Source organism: Thalassophryne amazonica, chromosome 16, assembly GCF_902500255.1.
Source record: "Thalassophryne amazonica chromosome 16, fThaAma1.1, whole genome shotgun sequence".
NCBI classification, from domain to species: Eukaryota; Metazoa; Chordata; class Actinopteri; order Batrachoidiformes; family Batrachoididae; genus Thalassophryne; species Thalassophryne amazonica.
Genome location: NC_047118.1, coordinates 43,163,297 through 43,182,380, shown reverse-complemented (window position 1 = coordinate 43,182,380; position 19,084 = coordinate 43,163,297). Strand labels below are relative to the sequence as shown.

The following is a 19,084-nucleotide window of genomic DNA, read 5'->3' as shown; positions in this document are numbered from 1 at the left end:
GTAGCCCGATCCATACAGGAATTTGAGATTAGTTCAAAAAAAAAAATCAGATAACACACTTCACCATGATCAAACAACAAGCGCCCAGATCTCATTCATCAAAGATGTACGGTCTTTGGTCAGCGCAATGGAACATTTTGGAAATCCATTTGAAGAGGAAAGCAAGGACTTGGTTGTTCTCCACTCAAAGGAACTTGCTGGACAACAATTTGATGCTTTCACAAAAGAACGCATTGTTGAGAGAATAAAACCAGTGGATGACACCATACCAAGAAATAAGCTGCATGTGTTCGGTACTTCAACCAGGAGGACAGTATCAAAACCAAAACAGAAATAGGTTTCTCTCAAACAGGATATGGCGCTCTTTTCAAGACTATTTATTGCTTGTTAGACCAGGGATGGAAACTTAGATGAATTCTTTCAACACGAGAACAACCATGTCCACCAGCGCTGTCTGATGGGGGAGGTCTCCACCTGGGACAGAAGAGTGATCTGCTTCCATGCCTGGAAAAAGTTCACAGTGCATACTCAGAAAGTCCAAAGGTTACTTGTACCATTGTAGATGGGGCAGCCATCATCCAGATGCTGAAACCAAGTTCAGTAAAAACCTTCAATGACTATGCCCATGTGACCTTCATTCCATGTCTGACCAGAAAACTTGAAAGTGTGTCCAGGCTTGATCTGGTGTGGGACCGCTACTTGTCTGATTCTCTGAAAGCTGCTACAAGAGCAAAGCGCGGAACTGGGATTCAGAGATGTGTGGTAGGTGATGCAGCCATTCCCAGGAACTGGCCAAACTTTCTCAGAGTTGACAGCAATAAGACAGAATTGTTTGCCTTTCTCTCAAAAGCTCTTCTCACATCGTTACTGCAGGAGGACAAACAGCTTGTTATCACTAGTGACATAGAAGTCCTTAGCAAGCCACCACTCCCAGATAGGTCTTCAATTGCTCCTTGTTCACATGAGGAAGCCGATAGTCGCATGTTATTACATACAGCCCATGCAGCCAGAAATGGCCATCATAAGATCATAATTAAAACAGTAGATACTGATGTTGTGGTGCTAGCTGTGGCAGTGGCTCAGACTCTACAACCAGAAGATGAGCTTTGGTTGGCTTTCAGAACTGGAAAGAGTTTCCGATACTTAGCAGCCCATGAAATTGCAGCAGGGCTAGGACCTGAGAAAGCATGTGCACTACCACTGTTCCATGCAGTGACAGGTTGCGACACTGTGTCAAGCTTTGTTGGCCATGGGAAAAAGACTGCGTGGGCTGTATGGACTGTTTCCTGAGCTTACGCATGCCCTGTTGAAACCGTCTTCAGCCCCAACTGAGATACCACAAGAGGTAATGGCCACAATTGAGAGGTTTGTTAACCAGCACATGCACAGAAATAGATACGGCAAGAAGGAAGTTATTCGCCAAGACGCACAATGCAGAATCAATCCCTCTGACCAAGGATGCCCTGGAAGAGCATGTCAAGAGAGCAGTATACCAACGAGGTCACGTATGCGGTCAAGTGTTGGTGTCAATACCAGAACTACCTTCACCGTGCAAATAGGGTTGGTCAAAGACATCTGAGGGAGACTATGAACCCTTCTGGACATGCCTACCAGATGAAGGCCAGTCCAGTTATGAACTTGTCTCTTGCAAATGTAAGAAGGTTTGTGTTGGGCATTGCAAGTGCAAAAAAGCTCAGTTACAATGCACTGCCCTCTGCTTCTGCGAAGGCGAGTGTGAATAGTCTTCCTTATGATAGACCCTAGATTTGGCCTCACTTAATATATGTCTTGTGAGATAGAACAAAGCTTTTCAGAAATTCTACATTTGCTAATTCAAATTATGCATCACGAAAAATGTATAATTCGTCACAGAGTTTATCCGTATCTAATCAGTCTGGAAACAATGGTGACCATTTTGAATTTTTAATGAAAATGTCTAATCCAAAAAAAAAAAAAAACACATTAGCAAGCACTTATGGTAATTAATTAATTGAATTCTGTGTACAATGTCACATTATATCCATCACTCATAAGAAAACTGTTGTTTCTGGTGGCCATTTTGAAAACTAGCTGCCATGGGCGCCATGCTGAAAATTCATGATGCCTCCATTTCCAAATCCTTTCGATATGCCTTTGGCTATATGTGTACCAAATTTCATGCTTTTATCACAAACTGAACGATTCTTATACATATTGGAGTTAAGCTGCTGGACTATAACGTCCTTATTTCTTAACCAACCTTGGTGTCAATTTCTTTGTTTTTTCATGCTCTATCAACTGCACCTGTAAAAAGAATAATTTATGGACTTTCATTTTTTTGGTCTTGTCCCTACCATATTTTGGCCTCGGGTAATAAATCTTGTGCACCACCTAACTCCCCAACTAGCCAAAAACTATAGGTCTGCTTACCACTCCAGTACATTCCAAATTACAACCTAATATTGACAGCTTTACAAGTGACTTTGTTTACTCAGTCACATATGTGTTACTATTAGACTTTGTAGCCCTTTTGAAACAGCTTGAGAAACACTTATATGATAGAATGATATTAATATAAAGGCAGTGGCTAGTGAAATTCTATTCATACGTAACATCTCTCATTGGACAGTATAAGTGATGTGATTATAAGGTGAAGTACTTGTATGTATTTACTATTAATATGCACATTCCTACACCACAAACCCTAACCCTAACATGGCTGCACTACATACGAATAGAATTTGCAATTGTTAATACAGCTACGTACAGATAGCCACGTTATAATATAAAATGTGATTTTACCACGGATCACTCGGGATTGCTCACGGAACAGCAGTGGTCCGCGAACCACTCTTTGACAAAGGCTGTCACAGACGGTGGTGAGACATCACGACAAAAACGTTCGAGAAATCTGTCAATGTTCTTTGTCAATTTGTGGGAGCTTACCATTATTATTGTTATTTATTTTTGCGTTTAGCAGTAACAACTGATTAAAATGAAACCCATTCAATGGGCAAAGCAACGTGAAACCTAACTGTTGACGTCTTTGATTATTTATTAATGTCATGTCATTTAACTAATGGTTCAACAGGCTGACAGGTTTGACTGCGTTAGTTATCCATAACAAAGACGTCAAAAACAAAACAAAAAGATGAAGTCGTCAGAGAAACACAACTTCATATTTCAGGATATTTCTTACCTTGCTTGTATAATTAAACCCTCCGAACCGTGCGAATACATTTTTTTTTGTTTTTGTTTCTGTTTTTGTCAGAACATCAAACTTTTCTGAACCGCATCCGCTTGTAGCCAAATGTAAACATTGCGTTCGCTAATCCTGTCCGGTTTGGGATCACATGACAGGGACTTCAGTTCCGCTTTTGCTGCAGGGCGGAGCAAGGCCATGAACTCCCATAAAAAAAAAAAAAATATATATATATATATATATATATATTTGATTGTATAAATTGTACAGACGCGGGGAGAAACAAAATGCCCACTATGCCACCACTACATTTGTAGATGATACTAGCTGTGGATGACACTAGAAATTTTCACTGGTTCTGCAAATGAGTGTTAGCAACCTCAAAACACTGTTTTGCAACATTTTGGAACAATTGTCGTACTCATAGTTCAGAAGATTGTTTGGGAGTCCTTGTCAAAAGACAGACCTGCTCACACATGCTGGTAGTCCAGCGGATACAAGACCTTTTCAATAGAAAATCGTTCACTTTGTGAAACAAGTATGAAAGAAGATGCTCTCTTGCGGCCACTCTTTTGGAAAATGGTCCGTGAAGCGCAAAAAGTCCACCCTGCTCAGAGTGCCGCTCTCATTGGCCCGACATCTCTGCTATTTTAGCATTGTAGGATAGCTCGCCCACAGATTGAGCTCGCCGGACTACTTTCGCCACCCTGCTCAGAGTGCCGCTCTCGTTGGAGTGACAACACACAGAATGTCTTTTCCCAGATAGATCTTGTTCAGTGCAGCTTCTTGTTCTGACTTTAACACGAAGTTAACACCCAAGTCTTTCATCGCCAGCTGTAAATGGTAATCAAAACATTCCAATCGTATCTTTCTGAACTCTTCCACATCAAACGCCATCGTGTCATTGTTTACAATGCTCAGAAAGTTTTAAGTTTCTTAAATATTTATTATGGCCACTGTTAAAACTTCAGTTCTCTTTATAATTTTATTACTGGTAAATTTTAGAATTCATTTAGATGAGATGTACTCTATCTCACCGGAATATATCACAATCATTTGGGAACTACTTTTTGCGCAGGAATTCATCAAGCACATCGGCCGCAGGCACGTACTAACACAGAATCCCCAGAAACTTTTAGCTTGTCATAAGCTAAGCTAGTGGCGCTCGTGAGAGTGTGGCAAAAATTCAACATGGCAGCCATTTTTCAAGCTGGCCACCAATAAATAGACTAAATTTTGATTTTCCACAAACATATTGCAAATATATTTCCTATTAGACTGATCTTGGTGTCAAATCATACATTTTTCAATGTGTAGAATGAATCCAAATTTGGATTCATTATTATTCTTTAATCAAAGTTCATACAAGTTTTGTGGAATCATCAGCAAGCTTTATATATATATATATATATATATATATATATATATATAAAGCTCCAAAACTATGCACAAGTAGACCAAATAAATGTCTTAAAATAGTTCATCCAACACAAAACACATGTGGCTACACATGTTGAGTTAATGAGCCACTTATTCTTATTCTTATTCTTATCTTTGTCTTTATGCTGGAATAAGGGCGCAAACTCTTCAAATTATTGTTCATTACTTCCCATTTCAATCATACTCACAGGTGAAATGTTCATCCACAGCCTTTGAACTGGTGATTTGCGCAGTTTATAGCTGCACATGAAGTTATTTTTTTATCAAAATTACAAAGAATAAAGTTTTGTGCGCCTCATTAAAGATCAATAGAAAAGAGCGTTCAGGAGCAGGGCATCGGAGTGGTAATATGGCGGCTGGTTTGCTTCACAAATATCGGCAATGAGCGATCCAGTAATATATAGAGATCAGTGGGCATTCATTCCAAATAGCTTCTTGTCTCTCTATCGGGCTAAAATGGTAAATGATAAATGGACTGCATTTATATAGTGCATCAGATGCTCAAAGCACTTAACAATTATGCCTCACATTCATGCCTCACCCCGATGTCAGGGTGCTGCCACACCGGGAGCAATAGGGGATTAAAGGCCTTGCCCAAGGGCCCTTAGTGATTTTCCAGTCAGGTGTGGATTTGAACCCATGATCTTCTGAACTCAAGCCCAACACCTTAACCACTAGACCATCACCTCCTCTAAATATGGAAAATGCAAATCCAGCTACAGTCAAGAGGCAAACTAATTGGAACAAGTGTTGTCTTTGTCAAACAGACAAAAATGAAGCCCCCCAGTCAACAACATATCATGTAAATGATGGTTACATAAATGGCTGCCATCAGTGTTCCACTCTCCATGCTTCCATGTCATTCATTCATTCATTCATTTTCTGACACATCAGTGTCCAGGTCACACTGACAGCAGATTATTATGAATTTGATATTTAAAAACTAAAGTCAGCAGCAGGTCTGTCCACTTGCACTAGCTTTAGCAGATACATTGCTTGACAGTTTAAGATGTTTAAATACTTTTTAAGCTACTCATTACAATTTGAATTTCTCTGTAAAAGCTTAATGGTTTAGCTGATAATATGAATCATCAATGATATGCATTCAGTAAGACACAGCCACTTATTGGCAGTTGACTTATAATCACTTAGGGGGATGCAGTGTAGGGAGAGGAATAGTAGGCTAAGGTAAGTGGCTAACTGTAAAACAGCCATTTAAAAAAAGTTCCTTTACATTTAGTGAGGTAACCATGTGAATGTGTATCTTTGATTTGTTGAGGGACCACAATGGAAATAAGTCTTTAAGACTTTACTGTGTCATCCCTGCTTATGTATGTATATGTATTATTGTACATGCATGTTTGTGAAAATCAATCAATCAATCATTCAACATACACACATCATCAGACAGAACAATAAAACTTTACACATTCATAAGAATAAATAAAACTGACCATAAAAACTAAGAAAAACATGCAAACCAGCACAGATAAGAAAAAAATATCTGAGCTACAATCCTCTCCATGCTACAGGACACTTCTAATGATGTTAGTGCCTGATTAGTGATGATAATAAGTGGTTTACTGAGCGTGTCATTAACTAGACCCATGGCTCTACATTAATGAGGCAGTTAGCCCATGACCAAATTGTGTTTAAAATCAGTAAAAGTCTCTTCAGCTGCTCCCTTGTTTTTTCTCAGGGTAGCCAGCAGATCCAAGGTGGATCTGTATGTTGATCTGGCACATATTTTACACCAGATGCCCTTCCTGGTAGAACTCCACAATTACATGGAGAAATGTGTGTTATATGGCTGGGGGGGGCCTGGCTGCCGGTTTGTTTGTCTGTTTGTTTTCCTCCCAGGTGGCGTGCATTTGGGACTGAGTGGCTGTGTTGCTGAGGCTGTCAGGACCTCACCCTGATCACCTGCGACTCGTCAGGACTCACAGCTGAGGTGCATCTGGATGGATTGGAGCATGTTGGCATTTAAGACTGGAGTGCACAGTGTGTATTTGCCAGAGACTCGACCTTGTGACCAGACGGGTGAGATCGTCGTCTCGGGAGCCATCTCATCAGCAGCGGATGCTGAGAAACGTCCAGGTTTGATGCACAGTCTGTGAAAGAGGAGGGGGTGAGGTCTCACGCTCGTCAGCACACTTCCTGAGGTACGTTAGATTTTGTGACTAACAGTTATACAGTCAGTAAATGTGGTGTCCCTCACACCTTATTGTATTGAGCTGTTTGTTAGTCATGTATCAGCTTCCACTGCGGTGGAGTTTTGTGAACTGGATGTTCCATGCCTGCAGGTTGGAAGCTGATCAGCAATCAAGCCAGGAAGTGTTTGCTGTTTGTACACCTTTAAGTGTTCTGTGTGTAGAGTGTGGACTCACATAATGGTTCCTTCTTTCACAGACTCGGTTGTTGCGGCCACCTGGGGGGTGTCGGCGGGGTCCTTGGGTCCGAAACAGCTTCTGGCTCCGGACCATTAGCGCTGCTGGGAGCGCACCACGCCAGACCGCACCTTTCTGTTATTACATTTTCACTGTTATGTATTAAATTCAGTTAGCCTTTGTACCGTGCTCTGCTTATTTCATACTGGGTCCTTCAAACGCTGGTCGGTTCTCCGAGCTGCGTCCGACACATAACAATGTGGCAGGGGTAGGGTTTGAACTGGGAACCTTCTGCACTGAAACCAAGCACACTAACCACTTATCCAATAACTTGCCAGTTAATTTAGTTTTTGTCTCAAGTGAAACAATGTTAGAGCCTATAGTCAGGATCCTTGTGTAATTTCTGCAAAGTTTTTGGGAGATTTAGAAAGCTTATGAAATGAGGAATCCAAAACCCAATCTTTCCATTTTTTTCAAAGATTGTTGGATTTCCAAAACTGGTGACCTTTGGAAACTAACTTTTCACTTTCTCGACTTCACGTTATTTGTGAGTCAACTTTGTGGTATGAAGTTAAAAAAAACAGCACCATTATTGGTTTAAGGGTTCATAACCTTTATTACAAATTCCAAGAAAGATTGAATGCATTTTGAAATAATAGACAGTTATAAATATCAAGATCTGATTCGTAAGGAAAAGACACCCACGTGGACCAGGTTCCTATGCCCCATAAATCACTGATGTCATATTAGTTACGTGCAATAAAAATCCAAAATGACGGCACACACCGTTACTATTCGTCAGCTTCAGTAAATTATAATTAGTATCTCTGGATCCATGCCTTCCAAAATTCTTATTTAGTCACTCCAGTCATGATCCTAAGTTAACCAGAAGTCCGGAAAGTAAAAAGTTAGTTTTCAAAGGTTTCCATTTTTAGAAACTAAGATGGCCACCATAACAACCTTTGGAAAAAATGGAAACGTTGTTTGCATACGTCCTTTCATAATTTTTCTAAAAATGAATACCTTAAAAACAACAAACCTCCCCCCCCCCCCCCCCCCCAAAAAAAAAACAACTAACAAAATTACACAAGGTACCTGACTACTTATAATGATCTGAAAAACAAGTTGAATTTTCCTGTTAATTATATAATTAAACCAGAAATAAAAGTGATGAGTTCCTCTTTTAAAAATTCTTGCGGTCTAAGGTTCTAAAAACATTCTGGACTCACATGCCATTCCAACTCATTACAGCTTTGCTTCATTTAATTGCCACCCTTGAAAAATATCGGCTACCTATTTTATGAACACTACCCAATCTAGAGCTAGGATCCACACAGGCAACACGCTATATACAGTGGTATGGCAAAGTTTGGGCTCCTCTGATGATTTCCATGATTTTCCTTTATAAATCATTGGTTGTTTGGATCTGCAATTTCAGTTAAATATATCATATAGCAGACAAACATGGTCATATTTGAGAAGTGAAATGAAGTTTATAGGATTTACAGAAAGTGTGCAATAATTCTTTAAACAAAATTAGGCAGGTGCATAAATTTCGCTACCCCAACAGTAAAAATACATCAATATTTAGTAGATCATCCTTTTGCAGAAATAACAGCATCTAAATGCTTCCTGTAGCTTAAAATAAAAGTCTGGATTCTGGTTGAAGGTATTTTTCCACCATTCTTTACAAAACATCTCAGGTTTGTTGGTTTCCGAGCATGGACAGCCTGCTTAAAATCACACCACTGTTATGTGTCGACGCAGATTGAGGAGCGAACCTGCGTCAGACAGGACCCAGCACTAAAAATAACCAAGAAGCGGTTCCATCAACAAAAAACAATTTATTTTTCACCTGTGCCTAAATAAATCATACAAAAAAAACCCCAACCCAATGTCCTTCAGGAGGAGTGACTGCTGGCACGCTCTCCAGTGTTCACGGGGAGAGAAGTCCGATGCTCCTGGACTCACTACCAACAAACAGACACCCCCCAGGTGGACACGACAAACTGATTCTCTGTTGAAGCACAGAAGATGTGAGGCATGTTAGCTATTATAGCAATTTCTTTCACAGAACACATGCTATCAGCAACACATCAAGGTTTATACTTTTTATCTTTATGCACATGAGCAGCTTCTCACAATAAGTGGAGGATCACTTATCCTGCACGCCACAACAGTGAGAAGCAAGCCACACCATTCTCATCACAATTTCACGTATACTATGTAGCAAAACCTCAAGTTATTATCTACAATTAATCCAACAGTTAATTACCTTTACTGTGTGCTGACAGCATGTGTCCTCACCCTTCCTTGCTTCACAGGCTTATTGTGTCAAACCCAGGTGCGGTCCTCAGCGTCTCACAAACGAACATCACAAGGTCGAGTTCCCGGCAGTTCTGCTTGGCTCACACCTGCCTTAAAAGCAGAACGCCATCCAATTATCTGCTACAGCTGAAAGTCTTTAGGGCTGCACGTGAGCACCAGTCCCAGGTGCCTCACATGATATTGACGAGGGTGAGGATTCTTCAGCCAGCACCTTCTTTTCCACAGACAAATCAGCTTCCATGCCACCTGAGGAGCAAAGAAAAGAAAACAACACCAAAACCTCCAGCCACACCCCCCGACACACAACAACCACAGATTCACCAATAATACTGAGATGGCCATTCCAGAACATTGTAACTGTTTCTCTGCATGAATGCCTTAGTAGATTTTGAGCAGTGTTTAGGGTTGTTGTCTTGTTGAAAGATCCAGCCCCAGCGTAACTTTAACTTTCTCACTGATTCATGAACATTGTTCTCAAGAATTAGCAGAATTGCTCCCAGTGTGTAGTGAGCGGCCTGTATGGCAGCACCCTCACATTGGGGTGAATGTGAGGCATTATTTGTAAAGTGCTTTGAGCGTCTGATGCAGATGGAAAAGCGCTATATAAATGTAGTCCATTTAAGAATTTGCTGATATTGACTGGAATCCATGTGACCCTCAACTTTAACAAGATTCCCAGAACCTGCACTGGCCACACGGCCACACAGCCACACAGCATGATGGAACCACCTCCAAATTTTACTGTAGGTAGCAAGTGTTTTTCTTGGAATGCTGTGTTCTATTTCAGCCATGCATACCGCCCCTTGTTATGTCCAAATAACTCAATTTTAGCTTCATCAGTCCACAGAACGTTATTCCAAAATGAAGCTGGCTTGTCCAGATGTGCTTTAGCATACCTCAAGCAACTGTTTGTGGTGTGTATGTAGAAAAGGCTTCCTCTGCATTACTCTCTCATCCAGCATCTCCTTGTGCAAAGCGCTATAAAGCTGAACAATGCACAGAGACACTATATCTGCAGCAAGATCATGTTGTAGGTCTTTGGAGCAGGTCTGTGGGTTGACTATGACTGTTCTCACCATCCTTTGCTTCAGCTTATCTGAGATAATTCTTGGCCTGCCACTTCAGACCTTAGTTAGTACTGTGCCTGTACGAGAAACTTCATTTTACTTCTGAAATATCAGTGTTTTCATCTGCTATATGATATTGTTAGATAATATCTGTGCTAAGTCCTTATTTTATGCTAGTTATCAAGTGTTTGTCTGTGTTATCTGTTTGAAATTTTTTTGAGACCTGGTTTAAAGTTTAAACCACGAGTTAAGTATGAGTTAAGTTTCACTTTCAACACGCATGTGCAAGTGTCAGATACAGGGAGATCTCCCCCTGTTGGTGAGAGCCAGTAAGATTAGAAATGTGAGCCTAAACCACACCCACTGTGACATCCACATGGTATAAAAAGTGTTGTATGACTCATTTTAGGGGCCTTTCACAAGATGGACACTGTCTATGAGGGTCCCAGTCCGGTTTTCATTGTGCCCTTTAATAAATCCAAAATGAGGATTACAATGGTTGGTTCTTGGAAAGGGGCAGTAAATTATGTAAAGAGAAATTAAAATATATTTAACTGAAATTTCTGATCCAGACAACCAATTATTTATAAAGGAAAATCAGGAAAATTATCAGGGGTACCCAAACTTTTGCATACAACTGTATATACATACATACATACATGACTGTCTGATTCACATAGGAACAAAATAAATATATTATGTAAATAAATTATAAATTAAAAAATAAATAAAAATACAAAACAGTATTTAGCAGTGTAAAAGTCAGCCTTCAGATCTGGTGTAAACTTTGAAATTGAGGCTCAGTTTACCCATAATGCAGTTTGGCATCTGTGTGTTACTGTTCAAAACTTCAGAATTAGTGCATTATTTTAAATTAAAAGATATGTGTTATATTTTCACTTGGTACAAATGACAGACTTGACATTAATGTAGCTAAACTATCCAGATTAATTTGGTTTATAAATCAAAACCATAAGTCAAACCCGCTTTCCTTTTGAGGACTTCGGCCTCACAACTATACTGCTGTATCCTGTGAATGGAAATGATGTTTCCTTACAGCAGTGGGCAGGGCGCACAAAAACTGAAGCGTTGGGTTGGGTTGGGTTTGTGGTTGTCTTTGATTCTAATCAAAAACATTGGTGTTTAAACTTTAAATTAACGGTTATTGAAGCTAATGTTTTGGTTAGCTGTGCCCACCACTGCAGATAGAACAGTGGGATTCATTGACAGCCTTTCAGAATAGATGCCAGTACATAACCCATTTTACTTAAATTGTAAATGTAAATTAATACTTGAAACAAACCATAGATTTATCAAATCTTCATCAAGTAGTCTACCACTGCTCACAGCAGTGAAGTGATACAATATTTCCTCATGATAAAGCAAGATCACACATTTTATGTGAAAGGCTAAACAGCATGAACGTGTTAATGTGTCCTGTTTTAGTGCTTCCTGCTGTGAACAGTTTTCTGTTGCTGGTATGACTTGAAACCAGAAGATCTTCAGTTAATATCCCCGCCTGACTGGAAAATCACTAAGGGCCCTTGGGCAAGGTCTTTAATCCCCTATTGCTCCCGGTGTGTAGTGAGCGCCTTGTATGGCAGCACCCTGACATTGGGGTGAATGTGAGACATAATTGTAAAGTGCTTTGAGCGTCTGATGCTGATGGAAAAGCGCTATATAAATGCAGTCCATTTACCATTTACCATAGACAATGTTCTATATTACTAATGTGTTACGAATAAGTGAAGTTTTATATTTGCACTGTGACAGTGTTCACATTAGATCAAATTTCCTTTTTTCTTCTTTTTTTCCTCTGACCTGTGTGAGACACTGTTGCGACATAATTCTGCTTTTTTGTCCGGAGTGTGAACATGCTAATTCTGGGTTGGGGTCACACGCACACAGAAAACGTCCAGATTTGAATCTGCTGTCTGGGATGTCAGAAGATGGACAAACTGATGAATTCTGTCAGGTCTGCAGCAACCTCACAGGCTTTTATTTTGAAATATAGGCTCTTATTGTGGAAGTGTGACATAAACAGGTGTGAATTCAAAACAAAAATGACTGATTTCTCAAAAATATTGGTCTGATCACCTTGCTGATACAGAAAACACTGGCATCTGTTGCGGCAGGTACAGAAAGCACTGGTATCTGCAGCGGCGGGTACAGATAAGTGCAGAGAAAACATGCCACTTTCACTGTTTTAATTCATTTTATTAGTCATTGGAGCGGGCCGCAGCCTAAACTTTACCTAAATTCTGGGTCTTTTAGTGAAGTTTAGGGCTAGTGGCCGGCGATCACCTTAGTATTTCTTCTTTTTTTCTTGTTGTTTAATGCTGGCAAATTATACAGCATTTTTTGTCTTTCTGATGCCTGATTCTGTTTTTTTCTCTCTGTTTAAGGTGCAGCTCCATCCAGAGATGGGAGTTGTATTTGTGTTGGCGACCCTCCTGTCCTGTGCGCCAACAGCATTTCTTGTATATTTGTCCGTGAATTGTTCTATCATTTGTTCTGTAATTTATGTTTTGCAGCATGGCCCAAGCAGAGGGTCACCCCTTTGAGTCTGGTCTGCTTGAGGTTTCTTCCTCAGAGGGAGTTTTTCCTTACCACTGTTGCTCTGGGGGTTGGTAAGGTTAGACCTTACCTGTGTGAAGCGCTTTGAGGCAACTCTGTTGTGATTTGGCGCTATATAAATGAAAATAAATTGAAAAATTGAAATCAATGCAATTTCCTTTCTTGTTTGACAACCTGTGGCACTTTGTGCATGTAAATAAAATGGTGCTCGGCTGATCAGCCCCCCAGCTTGTTTGGAAAATCTAGCTACGCCCCTGGAATAGTCAGGTTTGCATCTACAGAGAAGCATGAGTTTAAAAATGTTTCTTTTTTTTCTTATCCTTTCTTTTTATTTATTTATGTATTTAGTTGCAGTAGTTGAATTGATGAAATTGTGCTGTCATTGCCAGTAAAATAAATAATTAATTACATAATTATTAAGTACTGAAGAAATCTGGGGCCAACAGATGTGACGGTGTTTAACGACAAACAGCACACAGAATGAATTATTTCCATCAAAACTCACTACGCCCACCACATCTCTCTCTCTCTCTCTCTCTCTCTCTCTCTCTCTCTCTCTCTCTCTCTCTCGCTCTCTCTCTCTCTCTCTCTCTCTCTCTCTCGCTCTCTCTCTCTCTCTCTCTCTCTCTCATACACACACGCACTTCCCACGCCGCGCGCTGTCCGGACTCTTTAAACGTCTTTTGGATTAATGGAGACGACCTGAACTTTCTCCGAGTTTGAATGAAAAAAAAAGCTCGTTTTCACTGTGAAAAAAACAAAAACAAAAAAAAAAACAAAAACACGCAGACACACATATGAAAGCAGAATCCACGTATCGGACAAGTGTGAAGTTCTTCCGACTCAGAAATCATCCACCTCCGCTCAGGTAGGCACAGAAAGGATTCTTGTTTTCGCGGCCGACACTTGATTTCTTTTTGAAATCTGTTAGAAACTTTTGGAAACTTTGTCGATCTGAGCAGAATATAAACTCTGCGCAAAACACCTACAATAACAGTCACATTAATAATATGTGAGTCTCACCTGCTCAGGTTTTTTGTGTTTCTAAGTAAAATCTAGAGCCGCGTGTATACTGCAAAATTTACAGAAATCCTTTTCAAAGTTCTTGGGGACGACACGCAGGCACGCGCGCGCGCACTAAAGCCCCCGAGCCTCTGTCAGCATGGAGTCATTACCTGGAATTATCCAAATGTTTTGGCTTCAATCGGGGGGTGTTGATTTGCACATTCTGTTTAGTCATTCATAAACTGCTGCACTTCTGTTTTTTTTTTTTTTCATTCGATTTTATTTGTTTCTTCTGTGTTTTAAGCAGCAAAAGCTGCTTTACTCCGCACATGGCCGCAGGAAGGGGATTTGTGGTCCTGTGTTGGTGTCCCACTAGGGAACTTCCCACTATTCTAGGGTTCACTAGTCTTAGTATTAAGGAGAGCATGTTGAAGTTGTTTTTACATTTATGGTAAGATATATGCAAATTCAGTAACGTACATCTTATTTATCATATACATATAAATGATACGCCAATATGATTGGATAAAACACTAAAGAATAAATAGCAATAAACCCTTGTGATATTTTTCGCGGACCGGCAATATTTTTCATACCACCCGAGTAAAATCCACAAAATGAATGTCGCCTTGGTAATCAGCCAATCCATACATATGTTGTGATGTCACGGCACGTGCGATTGTTGTCGTTGTTTCTGTTCTATTCAATGACATTATCAATTGAATGTGTTTGTTGTACATATTTTCATTGTCTTATTACAACTGTTTAGAAATGTTCTATTTAATAAAATTCTGATTACAATTGACACAGCATTTATTACTATTGCCTTTAGTGTACATGTATATGATAAAATCTTTATCAAGTTGTTCACCAATGAATATGGCTTTATACACCCTTCAGAAAACCATACTGGTTTTCTGGCTTTATACACCCTTCAGAAAACCATACTGGTTTTCTGAAGGGTGTATAAAGCCATATTCATTGGTGAACAACTTGATAACTGATAATATTATATTACAATTCTAAGGTGGAACTATGCTAGTATACTAAGGTATATTTAAATATCTAAAAAGGAAGAGTAAAATAGAAGAGTAGAAAAGAGTAGAGTAGAGCCACTTAGGTGCCTGGTCTTGAGAACCAGGGATGGTAGGTCAAAAAGCTTTTTTATCCCATGGGAACTCTCCCTGCCCATCTAAGTGGCTCAAGAAAAAAAGGTATATATAATAATAAATAATAAGACATAAGAAAGATAAGACATCATATATATATAACTAATATTTAAACATTAAGGGTAATAAACAACATATACAATAAATATGGTACTATATAATATACAGGAGTAGGTATTAAAATCTAAATATTAATACAGGAGAAGATTGTAGTATAGGTAATTTAGTATGTAGACTAGTAGTAAAATTAAATTATAGTTAGTAGGCTAAGCTATAAATATGGTATTTTATTATAGAAACAGAAGCTATGATGTAATGTGTATTGGTATCTAAAGTAACTCTGTTAGCATACTATAGGAAAATAAAAAGCACAGTCTATATGCTATCAAATGGAAACCTAAGAACTTAGGTACTATATGTTGATATCTTTAAAACAATGCATAAACTGATGAATAATTAAAAATCTACACCATGTAAAATAAAATTGTAAATAATGAAAATAAGCTAGTTATAGTTAGAAGAGCTAAATTAGCTGTTAATAAGCCAGCGGTACCTAGCAAGCTATATGTTGCACTAAGTAATATTACAAAAGTGTGACAATAATAATAACAATAAAACAAAAACATTTAATTATAATGAATTACCATTATTTGTTGATTTTCATTTCAACAGATTTATACACAACCGTACATTTAAAGGTGATTAATGGTGTATGTCAACAGAATCATACACAGTAAATTTTGCAGAGTAAAATTGACTCTGCTGGGATAACATTTGGTCCCAGTCTAAATAGAGTTAAATATACTCTACCACAGGGCTAAAACAACTCAACACAGTGTAAAATCAACTGTGTCACAGACCGAATGGTTTGCCCTGCCTTCACTGCGCATGTGTCATCAGTTGTGGTTCACGGATTATCGCCTTGTTTCTGCTTCAAACTGCACTCCAGATATCATCTATCTCAGCGACAGATATCTGAAGCTTTTGTACAACAATCATTTCCACATAAATGCAGCATTATTTCATCATAAAAGACGCAGGAAGTGATCAGAACGCCACAGCCACACGGGATGCTAGCTGTTGTGTTCAATGCGTGTCGGTCATTTCAAAGCATCAATGACTATCGCCTTGTTTCAGCTCAAAACGGCCTAATTTCTGCTTAAAACTGACTTTAGAATGATTTAAGAGGTCTTACCTTGTCATCTGATGGTTAATAATCCCATTAATCCATTTGATTGCTTTGGGTGAAGAGACTCCGTCTCACAGGAGCTGCTGTGGTTGTAAATGACGCATGCGCAATGGAGGCAGGGTGGACCAATTTTTAGGGGCAGACTGTACCGGTAGAGCTGATTTCACTCTATAATAGCGTGTATTTTACTCTATTTAGACTGGGACCAAATGTTATCTCACCAGAGTAAATTTTACTCAGCAAAATTTACTGTGTATGCTTTATTTTTGTAAATTAAAAAAAAAAAAAAATTGGATGTGGTTTATTAGCTCTTTGAAAGGATTACATTTATTTGTGAACTTTAAAGTCAGTTTGGGGTTTGAAATATACACCATCAAATAATATGAAGATGTTCGGACTGGTGGACCCTCCATGTCCCACTAAGATGAAAAGAACACACTCAAAAAGGCTGCAATCAATATTTAAATGGTACAAAATTTACTATGTTTCATTTAAACCACCTACTCTGTGACAGGGTACAGACATACAAGATCAGCATAAAATAAATCAGTCATGACAGACAAAGCACTTGCAACTAACATTCCATAACATTTTATAATGTTGAAGAATATTTATACAGAATTGCTTATTATTCTCATAAACTTCATCAAACATAAAACATTGTGTGAATATAACAAGAAAACAATTATAAATGTTTTGATACATTTCATGATTTATTTTATTATTATATTTTTGTCATCTGTAAGGGGGTTCTATGACGCCTGTTTTTTTCTTGTTGCTCCAGCACCTCCAGCACCCCTGCTTCCCATGGATCTGCAGCAAATGTGCAGAAATGTCCGTAGTTCAGAAAGTGTGGCAAACCGGGTGCTGTTGTAACAGAAGCTGTGTAACCATATGGCCTTGTTAATTTACGCCATTTTTATGGCTGTGAAAGAACAGACATTGATTTTACAGCAATACATAAAAAGTAGACCAATTTTTAATTAATCATTTTACCACATTACCAGTTTTAGTGACAAATTGCAAATGGGAAGAATATATAGGTAGGGCACAGATTTATTATACATTTTTTTAATGTAGCATAAACATGCCAAATACATATTTTTCTTCAAATAAGAGATTTGAGCAACTTGAATATGCTTTCATAAATTGTATTCATATCTAATATCTCTTTTTTTTTCTTAAGAACATTTGTTGCTTTTATTACTTTTATTATTAATCCTCTTCAGCCCAGGCAAAATTATAATGTTTTTTTTTTTTTACACATTTTACAATCTTCATGTCTTGACAGTAGCAAGGCTTCCATTTTGACTTAAATGGGAATTGGTCGGTAATTCATGCAGATACAGTTTGTCCACAGTAGGTTCTGTAATGAATGATATGTGCACAACTTAGTCATTGGTCTTATCAGACGGTTTCACCGTGCAGCAAAGTACAGAAGAGTTGGGAGGGAGAGGATTAATATTACAACACAAAGCACACTATCTCCAACCATCAAAACGCATAGGAGAAGAGGAAAAACAAACACAACACAAGGGACCCCAGGGCAATTTTGCTGCAATTGAAGTAGAAACATCAACATGAAAAACTGAAATGTCCAGTAAGCTTATCCAGTGTTCACTGTACTGGTGTTACTCGAGGGATCATGGTCTTTGCAGAGTACATATGAAATGCTGTCCATATAAAATTACCCATATGGTCATTTGTGTTGTGCCATCACCACAACTATCTCGCGTTCATACCTGCCCTGCGTACAAATGCAAATAACATGCTGAAACAACAGCATTAGTAGTAGTAGTACAAGCTCAGTCATCAGGCTGTTTGATAATTTTTCAAAAGCTGCCCCTTTACCCAGTTCTTTTTTGAATATGTTTATTAGGTTTTAGTAATACAGTAATATACAAAAATGCAAAGATTTAGAGCAAAATAAATACCAGTGAAAAAGAAAAGAGTAGGTAATACAAAAAAACAAAAAAGGGTGTATGATTCAAAACAATAGAAAATGTTGCTGCATCACTAGTGCCTATAATGGATCCCATTTCTGGCCAAGGTCTCCGACTCCATCAAATCGAGCAAGATGGTCTCAGAATGGCTGCCAAGTCCTGTAAAATTTCTTGTTCATCATCACACTGAGAAACCAGAATTGAGAAATGCGTTTAAACATTTCACAATCTCACTGTGTGATTGTGTGATTCAGTGTAACGAGACTGTCAGGAAACCTTGGTGTCAATTTTGATGAGTCTCTCATTTGATGCACATATCAAACAGGCGATAAGAGTGACACTTTATCATTTGTGAAATATTACAAAGATCAGATCAATTTTGTCCTCAGCTGATGCCGAGGTATTGATCTATGCTTTAGTGCCATCCAGAATTGATTTTGGTATTAAGGTATTTTCAAGTTTGCCACTTAAAAGCATTAGAGGTCTGCAGATGATCAAAAATGCAACAGCTCGAGTTTTGATTCAAACACTAATCTCATAATTTCAGTGCTGGCATCTCTTCATTGGCTACCCGTCCATGTGAAGGCAGATTATAAAGGTTTTGTTGTTGACTTTTAGGATTTTAAATGGCTGTACACCATCCTACTCAGCTGATTTGATTCAGCTATATGTGCCAGTGCGTGCCCTGCAATCACAGGAGGCTGGCCTGCTACGTGTCCTGAAGGTTAGGAAGAAATCAACGGGTGGTGGATTATTTGCTGGCGAAGATAAGGCAGTCATTTTTAAATCTGGAGTACA

At 38.8% G+C, this 19,084-nt stretch overlaps 2 protein-coding genes across 3 annotated transcripts in view; one reads left to right on the top strand and one right to left on the bottom strand.

Moving 5' to 3' along the window:
- ap5z1 (adaptor related protein complex 5 subunit zeta 1) overlaps positions 1-3,328 on the bottom strand; it is a 40,083-nt gene extending 36,755 nt beyond the window's left edge. For both annotated transcript variants that reach the window (XM_034190864.1, XM_034190865.1), the window contains exon 1: positions 3,179-3,328. In XM_034190864.1, the coding sequence (XP_034046755.1) occupies positions 3,179-3,219 (41 nt within the window). In that variant the 5' untranslated portion in view covers positions 3,220-3,328. The remainder of the gene's footprint in view (positions 1-3,178) is intronic.
- Positions 3,329-13,625: 10,297 nt separating this feature from the next.
- card11 (caspase recruitment domain family, member 11) overlaps positions 13,626-19,084 on the top strand; it is a 91,868-nt gene continuing 86,409 nt past the window's right edge. Inside the window, exon 1 of the mRNA XM_034191349.1 lies at positions 13,626-13,848. The gene's annotated coding sequence lies outside the window, so the exon portion shown is untranslated. The remainder of the gene's footprint in view (positions 13,849-19,084) is intronic.